The following is a 15,895-nucleotide window of genomic DNA, read 5'->3' as shown; positions in this document are numbered from 1 at the left end:
TCTTCCTGCAATAAAGAGTTCTTGTGATTCAACACTGGTCATTTTCACAAGTTCAAGGAGTCTCAGGGTGAGAACAAGGAGTTGGCAGACAGGTCTTACATCTGTACCTTAAGAAGTAACAAGATTTGCAGTAAGGGGGAGAATGTGTCCACTAGGTCTGAAGGAACTGCCCCAAGGCTTTGCACTCTAGCATGTGGGGTGACACGGCATGGGATGCAGACTGGAGGCCTGGAGATGAGGACAGAGGACAGCCAGGGAGCTGAGAACTCGGATTTTAAAAACCCTAAATCCTCAGCAAGCAAGACCACTAGGTCTTTCTGCCACAGATGCCTCAGAGCAGCATCCTGGGTATCCAGGAAGGAGCACTGGTGAAGGGGCTGTGCTGAAGGCACGGATCTGGGGGAGACTGAAGAAGCTACACGCATACCCCCACTCCATCCCTCACTAGCATGACCCTAAGCTTGGCTTCTCTCAATTTCCTTTCCTCAGCTATAAAATGGGTCTCCCGGGGAACTGGAACTAGATTCCTGCGCCACATTTCTGGAAGATGTGAACAACTCATCCAGAGACACGTTCCAGGCTTCCCTGGGGGTTCCCTGTACAGAAGAGATTCCCAGGAGTCCTATCCACTCTGTGATGTTTCTGACATCATTCGGCTTGCGATCTCCTTAAACGGTTTACAGAACGCTCTGACATTCACAGTGCGTTCTCGTTGTACTGTCCCCATCAGCCGCTTCTACAAACGGGAAGACCTGGGCCTGTAACTGGCCACTGTCACCCTGTGGACGCGAGTGAGCCAAGGGAAAAAGCCCAGCGAACCCGCCCCGGGGGCGGGGCCACGGCGCGGGGCGGGGCCGGGCCGGGCCGGGGCGGCGTGGGTCACGTGACGCCCGGCCCGGAAGCGCTCGCTCCCGAGACCCCCGGGTGACGGGGTCGGGATCTGCCTTCTGGAGCGACCGGGAGGGTCGCGGGGGTCCCTGCAGTTTTCCGCTCCCCGCATCCGCCGCCATGGCCTGGACCAAGTACCAGCTGTTCCTGGCCGGGCTCATGCTTGTCACCGGCTCCATCAACACGCTCTCGGCCAAGTGAGTCCGGGCCCGGCCGGGAGGGGTGGGAGCGCAGCCGGACCTGCCGCGGCCCGCGAGGGCTCTGGGGACCCCGCGCACCTTCCTCTTCCTCCCCCTTCTCGGCTCTCCTTTCCCGGCTTCACCGGCTCGCCTCGTTTCTCCGGTCGGTTCACGCGGCTTGGGGGCCCCCAAGGGGCGAGCAGCCCGAAGAAACATGGACCTAGGCCGTGTGGCCCGCTGCAGGATCCGAGCTCCGGCTTTGATCGCTGTGTGCTTGATCCCGGCGAGCCCCCTCCCGTCTCCATGCCTCAGTTTCCTCATCTTTAGACCAGTTCCCTCTCCGGCCCCTTCCAACGCGGGCTGGAGGCTAGGCCCTCCAGGAGCTTTGGGCAGGGGTGGGGTGACAGGGCGCTCCCGCACTGTGCACGCGGACTCCAGTAGAAGCCGTGTGAGCGTGGCAGGCTGCCGCGACAGACCTGGGGATACCCTATGGGCTCCTCACGGAGGAGGGGTCACAGCTGGGCCTTGACATTTTGGTGGGATTTCTACTTCTGGCCAGACATTGCTTCAGGGAACCGCAAGGCCACACGAAGTGTGCAGAATGAAGCCATGCCTGACCCACAGGACCGAGAGAGACAAACAGCCAGTGACCCCTCCAGGGTTTCTGCTGGGAGAACAAAAGTGTCATGAACCCAGACAGGAGTCTGGGTGCACAGTTCAGCTCTGATGCAGAAGGGTGGGAGCTTGTGAGACGGTGAAGACAGACCCCAGGAGGTTAGGGAATGAGGCCCCAGGGCCGTCATGAGGCTGGGGGGCGGGGGGGGGGGGGGGGGGGGTGTTGAGCATGCCTCCTTGGCCATGTACAGGAGACCCAGGAGGCAGGCCCTTCTCTTGGCAATGCTTTGTCGCTTGCTCTGCCCCCATCTCCAGGCAGGGCCCTCCTGCCCCACTCTGTTTACCGTCTCAGAGCCCTCAGTACCCAGATCCTGGCCTTTCTCTGAACCTATCCCAAGAGGCATTTGGAGAGGAGTAGACAGTGTCCCTGTCCCAGCCAGACCTCACTTCCAGCCGGGCCCTTCCAGGCTCCACAGCAAGGCAGGGGTCACACCGGCGACCCTCTGGGCTGTGCTTGAGGCCCCCTGGGGGGTGGGGGGCTGGTCATCTCTCACTCATTTTTGAGGTATTTGTTCACATGCCCCAGGGGAGAGGTCTGGGAGGAAGGTACCCTGTCCAGTTCATCAGACGTGTATAAGGGACCTACAGGGTGCGAAGCATTGTCTGGACTCCAGGAAGGAGGCTGAAGTAGCCAAGAGATCGTTTGAGATGCTTAGGGTAGGAGGCGAAGCAGGCAGAGCATACACACCTGACAACATCAGTGCCCTCCCTTCTCCAGAGGAAGTGGAGTTCTGGGTGGACACCACTGTCTCTTGTTTGTCTGCATCTGGATTGTGAGCTGGTCTCCTGAGCCCTGTGGCCTCCTTCACTATAAAGGAGACTCAGCCTGAGAGCTCCCATCTCAGGATCTGAATGCAGCAGAACGAGTCATCCATCTGTCCATCTGTCATACCATTCAAGGTCTCAGTCACATGATTAGAGAGTGGCTCTGTATTTCCCAGGGCTTCTGTGCCCAAGGAGAGTCGAGATGGCCAGTTATTACTGGAGTAAACTGACTCAGCTCCTTCCTGGTCAAGTAGGAGGCCCTGGGATTCTTGGCCCCAGGAGACCTTGCCCTTGCAGGCTGCCCAAGAGGCAGGAAAGAGACTCGCACGTGGGGACCCAGCCTTTGGACCTTTCCTATGCTAGGTCACCTGATATGGGGCCTTTTGGGAGCCTCCCTAACTCAAATGGGCCCCAGAGTTAGGCCCTATACAGGGTTCTAAGGCCAGACTGTGAGACGGACACCCTCCGAGAGAAAACATGAGAGAGGGGCTGTGTGCATCCTGGTGGGGATTACTGATGTGAAATTACGCTCTGACCTGCACTTCCTGGCAGGGACAGACGAACTAAGATGGGACCACAGCGAGTCCCTAGCAGCTGCCAGATCAGGAAACCTAGCTATGGAGAGATGGAACTGTTTACCCGGGGTCAACTCAGCTGTTCCGTGGCAGAGTTGATATTTGAGCCAAAGTGATCTGGCTTAAGAATTCAGGTTCTTAACTATCAATATGGAGTGAGGCTAGGGGTTTCTCAAGTCATTTTTCAAGGCACTTAAAGCTGTTAGAAACAGGGCGCCTGGGTGGCTCACTGGGTTAAGCGGATGCCTTCGGCTCGGGTCATGATCTTGGGATTCTGGGATCGAGTCCCGCATTGGGCTCTCTGCTCAGCGGGGAGCCTGCTTCCTCCTCTCTCTCTCTCTGCCTGCCTCTCTGCCTACTTGTGATTTCTGTCAAATAAATAAATAAAATTTAAAAGCTGTTAGAAACATAGAAATCTCCCATCCTAATGCCTACAATTTATAGTCTAGGTCCCACGAAAAGTTTCTTTTAGTGACTAACTGGCTGGCATCAGAGTGGGGACCAGAAACTAGGTCTCGGTCCTCTTACAGACAGTGCCCCCAAAGTCTCACTTCCTTGGGGATCCCCTCTTACATCTCCCCACAGAGAGCACCCAGTCCCAGCCCCGTGGAAGTTGCAGTGCCACAAGCAATGGCTTCCCACCCCCCCATCACCAGAGTGCCCGCCCTCTGGGATGGGGGAACGGGGGCGGGGGGCAGGGGTTACAGTACTCGTGGTTCTCATTTAGTGTCTCCAGTAGTCTCTTTCGGTTCCTTGACCTGTAAAAGGTCCTGGGAAGATGAAACTTGGCAGAGGAAGTGGGTGAGCACCTGCCCCCTGCTGTGCGGGGACCACAGGGCAGCTGTCCCCTGGAGGAGGCCACTCTGCCTGCTCAGCAGTTCTGGGTAGGCTGCAGGAGATGGAGAAGGGGCTGCTCTTGCTGGGGTGGGGACAGAGGCTACCCACCAGCCTGGCCCTTTGGCCTTGTCCCTGGTCCTGGGCCTCTTCAAAGGGCCCCTCCAGTCCAGTGGCTGCTTCTCCTTTCTGTGGCTGCTTTCTCCCCCCTCACCCAGACCTTCTGCCCATGGGTCACCTGCACAGCAGACAGTCCCCACCCCCCCGTGGGGTCCTGCCCATTTCAGAGCCCCATTGTCCTGAACCCAGCTAGGGTCCTACATGTCAAGAGCCAGGGTCAAGCAGGTGCTCATTAAGTGAGGCTCAGATGCCCTCCAAAAGGCTGCCCGCTGTGAAGCCCACCCAGCCGGAGAGGGGCCAAGGGGTGGCTTCCCCTCCAACAATCAGGCCCCTGGTGCGGGGACCCCAGCAGGAAACTGGGACCCCTGGATCTCTAGTAGGGAAGGACTCTCACCATCCTTCCTGTGCCAGCTCTAACTTTTGCCTTGGTGGCTGACCCCACTCTTAAATTCCAGAAGCCGGCCTGGGATAATTGCTTCCGAGGGCTTCTTGCAGCAGCCATGGAAAGCCCAAACCTGGAGGGTAGTGTGTAAAGTGAAGAGAGCACAAGGAGTGGGAGTTATGGGATTCGATGAGTCACAGGGGCCTCGCCGAACCTCAGGTTCATCTGTAAAATGGGCGTGACTTCCCTCCCTTCAGCCCAGGCACCAGGCAGGATCTACCGAGGAAGATTGGGTAATACTTAGAGGTCTCGTGATTGCTTATCACCAACTGCTGTGACACGGAAGAGTAGAGCAGCCCCACGGCCTTGCTGGAGGTTCTGGGCAGGAGGAAGGAGCTGACTCACTGGGCTGGAGGAGCAGGGGGAGCCAGAGGAAGTGGCAGAGATTCTGCTGGGGTACTGGACACCGCTGTCAGACCGAAGCAACCACATCGGCCACTTCCTCAGTCTCTCTGCATCCGCCACCCTCACGTGGCCGCGCATGCCTCTCAGAATGCTGAGCTCTGAGTTTGGCCAGGCCGGAGTGACTCACCCCTGGCCAGGCAAACCCGCCCCCGGCCTGCCTGCCGAGGCCCCTCCTAAAAGAAGCCAGTCTCCTGATTCAGTCGGTAGAGTGTGCAACTCTTGATCTCAGGATCATGAGTTCGAGCCCCATGTTGGGTGCAGAGATCACTTTAAAATTTTTTTAATTAAAAATTAATTTTTTATTTTTATTTATTTTTTTTAAAGATTTTTTTATTTTTTATTTATTTGAAAGAGAGAGATCACAAGTAGGCAGAGAGGCAGGCAGAGAGAGAGAGAGAGGAGGAAACAGGTTCCCTGCTGAGCAGAGAGCCCGATGCGGGACTCGATCCCAGGACCCTGAGATCATGACCTGAGCCGAAGGTAGCGGCTTAACCCACTGAGCCACCCAGGCGCCCTAAAAATTAATTTTTTAATTAAAAAAATTTTAAATTAAATTAAATTTTAATTTAAAAAATTGATGAAGCCAGTCTCTGCCAGCAGAAGGCATCTTCTCATGTAGCATCGGCCTGACTCTCGAGATCGAGGGTCCCCCACGCCGCCTCCTGCCCATGCCACTGTGGCCTGCCTTTAGAATAGGCTGTCTACAGAGGAGAGAGGACCCATCTGCGGAGCCTCCTCTCTCCGCCTCAGCCAGGGGAGTGGGAAGAATCTGCAATAAGAAGGTGATGGGAGAAAGTCAGGTGCCGAGGAAGGAGCAGGGAGCTGGAGGTGAAGACCCCTGGGGACGAACCCCCTCTCGGCACCAGATTGAGTCCCTCGAGCGCTCTCTGATCCCTGGGGCTGTCTGTCTTACATTATGTATTACTTTTGACCATTCCTCGGTGTTGGCCTCACTATCCCCATTTTATAGATGAGAAGACTGTTAACTTGTCCAGCCTGTGAGACTCAAAAGTCATGAGCTTTCCAGGGATTCTGCTGCCTTTTCTGAATGCAAATTCAAGCAGATGGATCTGGCCCTAGACCTGCCTGTTGTTAACTGTATGGGTCCGCACTCGGCTCTCGCCACCCCTCCCCCACAAGCCACGACATCCCGGTCCGTAAAATGAAGAACATGAGTGTCCGGCACAGGCCTGGCATGGAGTCAGTCCTCAGTGAGTGGTACATTTATCAAAACATGCAGCAAAGTGTTTTTGCAAACAGCTGTCCCACCTTAGGGGCCCTTGCTGTCCTCCCCTGTTCAGCAGAGGCTGGATTCTGGCTCTTGTTCTGTCCTCTCTGGGCTCCATCGGTGCCTGTGCAATGAGCTGAAGCCTGTCTGAAGACCGGGGTGAGACACTAGACTCCAGCCCCGAGTCTCTGCGGGCCTGAACTCCTCCTTGCCTGAAGGAAGGCAGGAAAGGGCCGCCGTTCCCCCACTCCCCCCCCCCGACACCCAATCCCTTGGGCCGCAAGCCCGCCCTAAGCGTCCAGATACAAAAAGACTCCATTTCCCAGGCTGGGAGCACTGCCAGCCCCAGCTTGTTGAGGCAGACCCACCCCTTGGGGGAAGCAAAGGAGGCCCTGGGGGCAGGAGAGAGAGCTCGGCATCAGCCTTAGAGCCAGCTCTGCTCTCAGTGCTCACCCGTGGGGGACAAGCCCAGCTGGGCCCACTGGCAGACGGCATCTCCCCTGGTGGGAAATGAGTCATGCAGACCCTGCCCATTTGCCAGGGCGAGTCTAGAAATGCCACTGGTTGAACAAAGGAAAAATGTCTGAGCTCCTCTGTGCCGGGAGCTGGGGAGCCAGAAGTAGAGAAGTTGCTGGATGCTGAGCTTGGGGTAGTGGCTTGAACGCATACAGTGATGGGTGTGTGAGTGGTCATCACCGTAAGCTGTATGGGCCACAGCTCAGGGGAAGTTCAGGGAGGCGGCTCTACCACTGGGTCTGGGGGTCTTCTGGAGCCTGCCGTGAATCTGGGTGTGCTACCATGATGGGAAAGGGGCTTGCTTCCACACATGCCTGTGCCCTGAGCTTCTAGGTGACCTTTTTGGGCTTGGCAGAACCTCCCTTGTTTCCTCCTGGCTTCAGCTCTAGGAATGTCCATCTCCGACTTGCTCTGGGGCAGTTGGCTCTGCACTTTGGGAAAACAGGGCCTCCTTACTCTTCCTCGCTTCTCTGTTACACTCAGTTGCCTCCCGCAGGCCCTCCCAGAGTGCTCTCTCTGCAAAAGCAAGCCTGACCTGCCTTGGGGGCTGAGGGGCCACACCATTGGTTTGCGGCCCCCACCAGTATCCCACATCCTGTCCTGTCTGGGGATCCAGGGACCAAAACTTGCAGCAGATGGGGCAGAAATGAGACCCCGCAGAGCAGGCGGTTTCTTGAGTTGTGGCTTTCTTTGCGCCGTTGGTACTGGGACTGGTTACAGCCTGGTCCCCTGACCCAGATTTCTCTCCGCATTTCCAACCAGTCCTATGAGACTTCCCCACCCTTCAGCTCTCCTGAAGACCCTCATCATTCCCAAGAACCGCAAGCCCTCCTAACTGTCCCTCCTGGCATTTCTGGGGTGGGTGGGGTCTTCCGCTGTGAGTGAGCTCACTGTGAGCCAAGTTCGCCCTGGCCCTGTTTTTTTCAACAGCCCTGGGGTACGTTCAGATCAATGAGCAGATGTGGTCTCGCCCTCAGGGCTGATGGGGAACCCTACCGCATTCAGCCTGCCCTTCCTGCTGCCAGCGCCCACGCCTTATGCCCATTCCCAGGCTGTGGCAAAGAGCTCCTTGTTCCCCTCCCTACACTCAGGGCACAGGGAAACCAGGGCTGGCCAGGATCTTTGTCAAACCCAGCCCCTACCCAAGGTCCCAGGCTTGCTGCCCTGTTGGGTGGGGGACACTGGAGACAAAAGGCTTCCCCCTGGCTTTTGAAACCTCAGACTTGTTGCAGAAATGAGCCAGCGGGGTAGGGCTGGGGACTACCACGTGGCTGCTCTTCACAGGCATGGCAAGGAAGGACGTTTAAGAAAGAGAAGTCCCAAGTCTTGTAGTTTAGAGACAGCCACTGCCTAGGTGCAGGGCACTGCAGAAGAAATGGGTCCAGGGCCCACAAGACGCTGCCCTATGGTAGCATTGACTCCAGTCAGCTGCGTGATGTGACAGACTGGGTTAGAGCCATGTCCGCGAGTGACAGGGTGTGCAGTGTGAAGGAGGGGCTGCTGTCTTGCCAGGCTTGGCCTGGGCCAGATGCCACACACTTAGCTCTAGGCCTGGGACCCCCTGAGTGCTTCCAGAAGTCAGCAGTCAGGGAAGTGAAAGGTTAGAAAGGGCTGGGGCTGATTAGCCACAAGATGAGAAGCTTCAAAAGAGGGTAGGAAAGTCTCCAAATATCTAAAGGACATTTTTAAAAAGATTTTATTTATTTATATGACAGAGAGAGAGAACACAAGCAGTGGTTGAGGGAGAAGCAGGCTCCCGATCCCAGGACCCCAGGATCATGACCTGAGCCAAAGGCAGACGCTTGACTGAGCCACCCAGGTGCCCCTAAAGGACTTTTAAATGAAAGAGATTGGACAAGACCCCAGGGACCCAACAAATCCCAGCCAGAGTGAAATTGGGGGGCCAGGGTTTTAGTGCATGGGCAGCAGATAGTGCAGAACAATTGGTGGGAGCTGCCCAGGGCGCTGTGCTGCAGAGGATTCTGGGCTTGTGTCTGGTGTTGCTGGGAAAGCGTGCCAGACTCAGTGACGCCATCTGTCAGGGTGCTGGCTGGGAGGCCACTCCACTAGTGCCATGTACTTGCCACCTGCTTCCCCATCAGTGCTAGAAAGACCCTCCAGACCATTCAGGTTATAGGAAGGTGACCACCTGGTCTGTGTCAGGAATTCGTTTCCCAAGGGCCCGAATGCCCTTGCAGACCACAGGCTTCTGATATTTTTGGTTCCATGAGTCCATCTGACAGTCAGTAAAGCCTAGAATACTGTTTTTTAAATGTGCAGTTAGGGGCACCTGGGTGGCTCAGATGGTTAAGTCTGCATTCAGCTCAGGTCATGATCCCAGGTCCTGCGATCAAGTCGGGCTCCCAGCTCCGCGGGGAGTCTGCTTTTCCCTCTCCCTCTGCCTTTCCCCCTGCTTGTACTGTCTCTGTTTCTCTGTCTCTCTGTCTCAAATGAATGGGTAAAATCTTAAAAAAAAAAAAAAATGCAATTAAAGGTTTGGATTACAGAAAAAGCCACTTACATTGAAATAAAGTTATCAAAACATTGAAAAAGCCAATTTGTGATGTAGTAATATGTGTATGTAGACGCTTCTTGACACAGAAAATTGTAAGTAGTGGGTCTAATCACTGTGATTTTCTAGTAGCAATGCATGTAAATGCCACTTCCCGGTACCTACAAGGACTGACATGCCGGGAAGAGTAGCCATGACGTGTGTGACAAAATCACAGGTACTGTGGGGCTACATTCACAATGTGAGGAAATGCTACATTTCAGCTAAAGGTTTCTAGCCGCCCCCCCCCCCCCTTGCTGATCCCAGATGAAGACTTCGTGCTGCAGGAACTGGCCTCTTGGAGTGGAGTCTCACGCTGAGCCAGGTCCCCTAAGTTTGGGCCCTTGGTGTTGAGAGGAGCAAGCTTGTCCGCAGACCCCAGGGCCAGAGTTGCAGAGCTGGTGCAGTGCCAAGGCTTTGACCTTCTCTTTCTCTCCGCTGCAGGTGGGCAGACAACTTCATGGCCCCGGGCTGCGGAGGGGGCAAGGAGCACAGCTTCCAGCATCCCTTCCTCCAGGTATCCGCCCCATCCCTCCCCACCTCCTGTTGGCCAGGCCTCTGGTCAGGTGTCCCCTGTGAGGCCCTGAGGCTTTCTCACGTGGGGTAGAGCCTTCCCCTGCTTCCAGAAGAACCATCCTCTCCCTCCCTGTCTCCCTCCCTCCCCAGAATAGAGGCCAGGGTGTGCGTGCCCACAGAAGGGGGCAGAGGGCACAGCCCTCTCTGGGAGGGCTGCCTATGTCCCGGGGAGCAGGCATGCCCAGGACGCTATAAGGCAGCCCTCACACGTCCTCGTCGGGACCCATCTGGAACATATCAACCCCCGTAGCAAAACCTGCTCTCCATCCTTGGGAAGCCCATACTCCACTGGGACGGGGCAGACAACATAAACAGAAGGCACCTGTGGCCAGACAAGGAGGCAGAGCCTCATACTTCAGCCCCTGCTCTCCCAGCAACTTGCTCCATGGCCGTAAGGAAGTTCTAGAGCCTCTCTAGGCCTCCGTTTCTCCATCTAGAACTGACCGGAGGTTGGCCTTAGATTGGTGGTTTTCAGACCAGGCTGTCTATAGCCTCAGGGTTTCCATCGAGATGTTTCTAGGGGTTAGGGCTTAGACCTAGGAGGTAGTGTCTGGCCTTCCACATAACAGCAGCTCTGCTTTTGTCTGGTATATGCGCCAAGTCACAGGAAAGCTTCCGTGTGAAGACGGGCTGTGTTAAAATTCTGTCCAAGGTGATTCTCCTTCCAGCTGTGAACTTACAGGGTTCCGTCCCTGCAGGCTGTGGGCATGTTCCTGGGGGAGTTCTCCTGCCTGGCGGCCTTCTTCCTGCTTCGGTGCAGAGCTGCGAGGCACCCAGATGCCAGCATGGATCCCCAGCAGCCCTTTAATTCCCTTCTTTTCCTGCCTCCTGCCCTGTGCGACATGACGGGGACCAGCATCATGTATGTGGGTGAGTAGCGGGGCCAGGCTGCGGAGGGCTGGAGGGGACACTGGTGAAGCAGCCGCCCCTACCCCAGCTCACCTCACCCCTTCCCCATCCCAGACTCACACACATGCGCACACACGAGCGAGATTTGCTGAGCACACACTGTGTGCAAGGCATGTCTTCAGCCCTGAGGGCCCCACAGTGACTGGATAGCCTTGGCCCTCGGGAGCTCACATCATGTATCCCCTCTCCCAGCCCTGAACATGACAAGTGCCTCCAGCTTCCAGATGCTTCGGGGTGCGGTGATCATATTCACGGGCCTCTTCTCGGTGGCCTTCCTGGGACGGAGGCTGGCGCTGAGCCAGTGGCTGGGCATCCTTGCCACCATCGCGGGACTGGTGGTCGTGGGCCTGGCCGACCTCCTGAGCAAGCACGACGATCAGCACAAGCTCAGTGAAGTGATCACAGGTGCGACAAGGGGTGGGGACCCAAGGGCTACCGCTCCTGGTCTGCCCTCCCTGGGAGCCCAGCACAGTCGGTCACCAGACTGTTGCAAGCTCTCCTGTGTGCCAAGCCCCAGGTGAGGGCACACGGGGGATGTGGGCCGGCATCTGCCCGCGAGATGACGGCTAGAGTGCAGAAAGGTGCAAGTAGCATGAGAAGGGGTAGATAAGGAGCGGGAGGTCAGAGGAGGGAGAAGCTTTGTCCTGTGATAAACACGCACAGACTGCCAGGTCTGGGAGGGGGAGCGACCGCTGTCGATGGAGCGCTCACCTAGTACCCAGCCTGGCAGCCTACTCAACAATGACGGGACCCTTCTGGTCCTCGGAGGACGGACTAAACTGGAAACGTCTATCACCAAGTCTCTTGCATCTCAGAAGACCTGCTTATTACCCCCACTGTGCCCCTCACAGGCCTCTGGATCTTCTGGAGCCTCAGCCCAGAGTGATAACATGCCTGTGCTGCTGGCCTGCGCCAGTCCTCAGGGGCCAGGAGACCAGGCATGGGGCTGCCATGACTGCCTTCTGAATCATATGGGACCCTGCCAAATCAGGGGCTCTGGGAGTTCTCATGTCCCTGCGGGAGCCGTCCACCCCAGCACTGGGCCCACCACCCTACCAAGGACCCTGTGGCTATGCTCCATCCCCACCCCTACTCCCACTCCCTGCAGCCCAGCGTCACCCTGGCTCCCTTCCCCACAGGGGACCTGTTGATCATCATGGCCCAGATCATCGTCTCCATCCAGATGGTGCTCGAGGAAAAGTTCGTCTACAGGCATAACGTGCACCCGCTGCGGGCAGTCGGCACTGAAGGTGTGTGAGCACAGGGGCTTGGGGGCTGGGGTACGGCTGCTGTGGGAGCACCCTGGACGGTAGCTTGCGGAAGGGATGCACAAGCAGGAGTTCCAGGCGAGGTGCCATGGCCCACGGGGAGGGGATGAGCCCCCTCCCCAACTCCTCCCTTCCTTTCCCATGAGTGTGCTGACAGAGACTCTGACCCAGGAGCTTGGGTTGGGGGCGGGGAGGGGATGAGGTTGAGGATGAAGGGGATGTGCGCCCCACTCTAGAGGAGCTGGCCAACTGGGAAGGGCCAGACAATGCATTTGCACTCAGACCACTCAGATGACAAGCATATCTGAGTGTCTTCAGGACAGGGAAGGTGGTGTTCGAACTACAGCAAGAGGGGGCAGGAGGGAAAACTCCAGACGGAGTGAGGACATGGGGAGCTGGCCCTGAGTGGTGAAACCAGGAAGGAGTGGTTGGTGAGATACAGGTTTGGGGTCGGGGTAATGATCAGGAATTAACTAGGTCAGGGTCTTATTATGGAGAATCTTGAATGTCAGGCAAGTGGATTTAATCCAGACTTTTTTTTTTAAGATTTTATTTATTTATTTGACAGACAGAGATCACAATTAGGCAGAGAGGCAGGCAGAGAGGAGGAAGCAGGCTCCCTGTCAAGCAGAGAGCCCCATGTGGGGCCTGATCCCAGGACCCTGGGATCATGACCTGAGCTGAAGGCAGAGGCTTTAACCCACTGAGCCACCCAGGTTCCCCTAATCCAGACTTTAAATGACAGAGAGGAGCCACCAAAAGTTGTTGAGACGGGAAGTAAAGACCAAAACCTTTAAGCTTTGAGGATATGAAGCCAGTGGGGCGTACTAGCACAACACCAGCCACCTGGGGCCTGTGGCCCCGTTCGGGAGCTGTGCGAGCGCCACAGGCTCCTGGCACGATAGACCTCTCCACCCCTTACAGTGTCACACCTTGTTGTGTCCACTCGGTTTTGTTCCCAGAGACTCTGAAGGGAGCCGTGCTCTGATTCACATTCTGGTCGGCTCCCAGTCGCAGACCGGTGACCCCGAATTCGAGAACTATGTTTTTCCATGCTTGTGAGAACAAGCATTCGTGGCCGCAGCTGCCGTTCTTTTGTAAATGAACACAATAGAGTTGAAGAGCGCCAGAGAACACGGGAAGGGTAGCTGCTATTTTGTGACAGTGCGTACGTGGGTCCGTGCCTGTGCATACGAGCGCTGGTCACGGTATAAAATGTAATTTTTATTCTTGGTCCAGTTGGAAGACATGATGAGAGTGGAGCAGGGCAGCTATAGCCCCCTCAGTGGGGTGCTGTGAACTCGGGGTGAGCAGGAAGGAGCTGGCGGGAGGGCCGGCAGAAGAGGGTCTTCCTGGAGGGAGACGAGTGCGGCTCAGCTGGGCGAGGGGGGAGGGGAGGGGCCGGAGTCGAGCAGAGAGAGCAGGGTGCTCCCTCCGCCCCCACAGGCCTCTTCGGCTTCGTGATCCTGTCCCTGCTGCTGGTGCCCATGTACTACATCCCTGCTGGCTCCTTCAGCGGAAACCCCCGCGGGACACTGGAGGACGTGCCAGACGCCTTCTGCCAGGTGGGTCGACAGCCGCTCATTGCCCTGGCGTTGTTGGGCAACATCAGCAGCATCGCCTTCTTCAACTTCGCGGGTATCAGTGTCACCAAGGAGCTGAGCGCCACTACCCGCATGGTGCTGGACAGTCTGCGCACCATTGTCATCTGGGCCCTGAGTCTGGCGCTGGGCTGGGAGGCCTTCCACCCCCTGCAGATCCTGGGCTTCCTCATCCTCCTGATGGGCACCGCACTCTACAATGGGCTGCACCGCCCGCTGCTGAGCCGCCTGTCCAGGGGCCGGCCCCCCGCAGAGGAAGGCGAGCATGAGAGACTGCTCGGCGGCTCCCGGACTCCCATCAATGATGCCAGCTGAGCCTCGCGTGGGTTCTCCGCTGCTACCTGGATGCACCTTGTCCACCCTGAGGCCGAGGCTGCTCGGGCTGGTGAGCCTCCAGTGGCCTGTCCCCGAGGCCTCACCCTCTCCTCCCCACAGACACCCCCCCCCGCCAGGGCAGCTGCTACCCCAAGAGATGACCAGACACCCAGGTCCTCCTTGGTCACCACCCCCTGTGCCGCCCACACAGGCCTGATTACGGTGACCTACCCCTGCCAGGCTCGCCCGCAAGCCCCTCCTGCAACACGAGCACTAAATCATGAAGTGGAATTGCAGGAACTAACAACCCTAAGATTTTCTCCTAAATCATAAGCTAAATTTGGTTCTCCAGAGAAGAGAGGTCAGTGAACACATTCAAACCGGAACTTGGTGCCGTGTTTTCTAGAACCTATAGGCTATTTGCTAACCCCGCCGTGGAGATTTAAGTTTTAGCTAGACTGTGCCACAAACTCGGCGTATGTCCCCCAGCCCATTACCTAGTGGCCCTGAGCCTTGGGGTCCTCGTCTGTAAAGCAGAAGGTGCAGCTGCTGTGGCTTTGGTGCCTCCAGCCTCAGCCGGGCCCATCCTCTGGGAAAGGAGGAGCACCTTCTTTGGAAATGCTCCTCTGCCCACGGTGCCTCCTCCCCATGCCAGTGCTGGCATCCTTGCTCCCACACTCTCAAGACCTCCCTGCCCAGGGCAGCGGGGCGGGGGATGATGGGGAATTCCAAGCAGCCCTTAATAGCAGCTTTTACGAACTCGTCACCTTCCATTTTAAGGATGAGAAGACTGAGGCCCAGAGATGTAAATGGTTTTGCAAGAAGGCTCTCCTTCTGTAGACTCCGGCCATGCCCTTGGGATCCAGAGCACATCTGGACCTCAACCCTACCCCCAACAACCCGACTCCACAGATATCCCTCCAGGGTGACGAACTTACTAGCACTGCGCCATTTAGAGTAATTCTGGTGTCCTGGGCATGTGTTAAGTGCTCAGCGGTAATCCGTCGGTGTAACAAGCCACACGGGTGGGTGCAGATGAGGAAGCCACGGCCCAGAGGTGCTTCGCGGACTTCTTCACGGAGCCTGCAGTCCCAGCTAGGTTTGCCTGATTCCAGACCTACAGCCCCACCCACCATACAGGTCTCTCTGGGGTCTTTGGGGTAAATTTTCCATGGCCAGAATAAAAGCTTCATGTGCTGTTGCTCTTGTCTGCCCCCCCCACACACCCCTGAAGAGAGGGGACTGGCATTGGGGACCCCAGGGAGCAGAGCAGCCCTTCCTTGCGGAGTTCCTCACTCCGTGGCAGTTTCTGGAGCCTCAGACCATTTTTCTGGGCAGCTTCATCATAAAACAAAACACCGAATGCCTTCCTTAAAATAGATCCTGGGGGAAGGGCTCTTTGACAACGCAAAGCCCTCAGGCTCTGTGGGAATCAGCAGGTTATTAGATTGTTGGGAGGGGAGGGCCACTCCCTGCCACCAGCTCCGAGTCCCAGGGGCCCCAGAGCTTCTGTGGGCCACAGCATATACCCCAGAAGAAGGAAATGGGGAGTGAGCCTGGTGGGGACTTCAGCTTCCTTGTCCAAAATAACTGGGACCTTACGATGGCATTTGAGGCTCTATTTTTAAAAACAAAAGGGAAATTGACATACTGTCAATTTTTTTTTTTTTTTTAAATGAGAGGGAAGGAGCACAAGGGTTAAATATCAGGCCTGACCGCAAATCAGGCAAATCACTTTATTTCTGGATCTTTGGGTCTTCACACATCTCCAAAATGGGAAAGCTGGCCCTCCATCTTGTGGGATGAGTGTGAAAATCACATAAGATAATAAACTGAAGGTGCCCATAAACACCCACGTGGCAGAATGTCGTGTCGGGTTCACACTGCCCTCTGGGGTGGCCTGCCGGGGACACAGGAGTCCCAGCAGAGGCCCAGCACGGAGCATCAGTTCTCCGAGGGGAAGAAATGTCTTATTAAAATACACCATCATGGAAAAAAAAATACACCGTCATTGAGGAGAATGTAAAATTCCCATCTATTTTAAGACA

The 15,895-nt window shown here is 56.4% G+C and overlaps 1 protein-coding gene across 2 annotated transcripts; it reads left to right on the top strand.

Moving 5' to 3' along the window:
* The first annotated feature begins 852 nt into the window (after positions 1 to 852).
* SLC35F6 (solute carrier family 35 member F6) lies at positions 853 to 15,895 on the top strand. 2 transcript variants are annotated; one of them, XM_032353080.1, is made up of 6 exons: positions 854 to 1,085; positions 9,623 to 9,695; positions 10,453 to 10,624; positions 10,856 to 11,068; positions 11,803 to 11,913; positions 13,378 to 15,895. In XM_032353080.1, exons 1-6 carry the CDS (start codon positions 1,009 to 1,011, stop codon positions 13,845 to 13,847), a joined length of 1,116 nt encoding a protein of 371 aa, XP_032208971.1. In that variant the 5' UTR covers positions 854 to 1,008; the 3' UTR covers positions 13,848 to 15,895. The 2 variants fall into 2 exon arrangements, with proteins under 2 accessions (XP_032208972.1, XP_032208971.1); XM_032353081.1 differs by lacking the exon at positions 10,856 to 11,068 and having other exon boundaries at positions 853 to 1,085.

Source organism: Mustela erminea, chromosome 7 (assembly GCF_009829155.1).
Source record: "Mustela erminea isolate mMusErm1 chromosome 7, mMusErm1.Pri, whole genome shotgun sequence".
In the NCBI taxonomy this organism is placed as follows: Eukaryota; Metazoa; Chordata; class Mammalia; order Carnivora; family Mustelidae; genus Mustela; species Mustela erminea.
The sequence above is the reverse complement of the archived record's forward strand: the minus strand, read 5'-3'. Positions and strand labels throughout refer to the sequence as shown.

Bases quoted from the DNA above. Each gene is read 5' to 3' on its own strand.
- SLC35F6 (XM_032353080.1), top strand. From the start codon at position 1,009: ATGGCCTGGACCAAGTACCAGCTGTTCCTGGCCGGGCTCATGCTTGTC. The intron at 1,086-9,622 runs GTGAGTCCGGGC...TCTCCGCTGCAG, and splicing joins ATCAACACGCTCTCGGCCAA to GTGGGCAGACAACTTCATGG. The intron at 10,625-10,855 runs GTGAGTAGCGGG...CCCCTCTCCCAG, and splicing joins GACCAGCATCATGTATGTGG to CCCTGAACATGACAAGTGCC.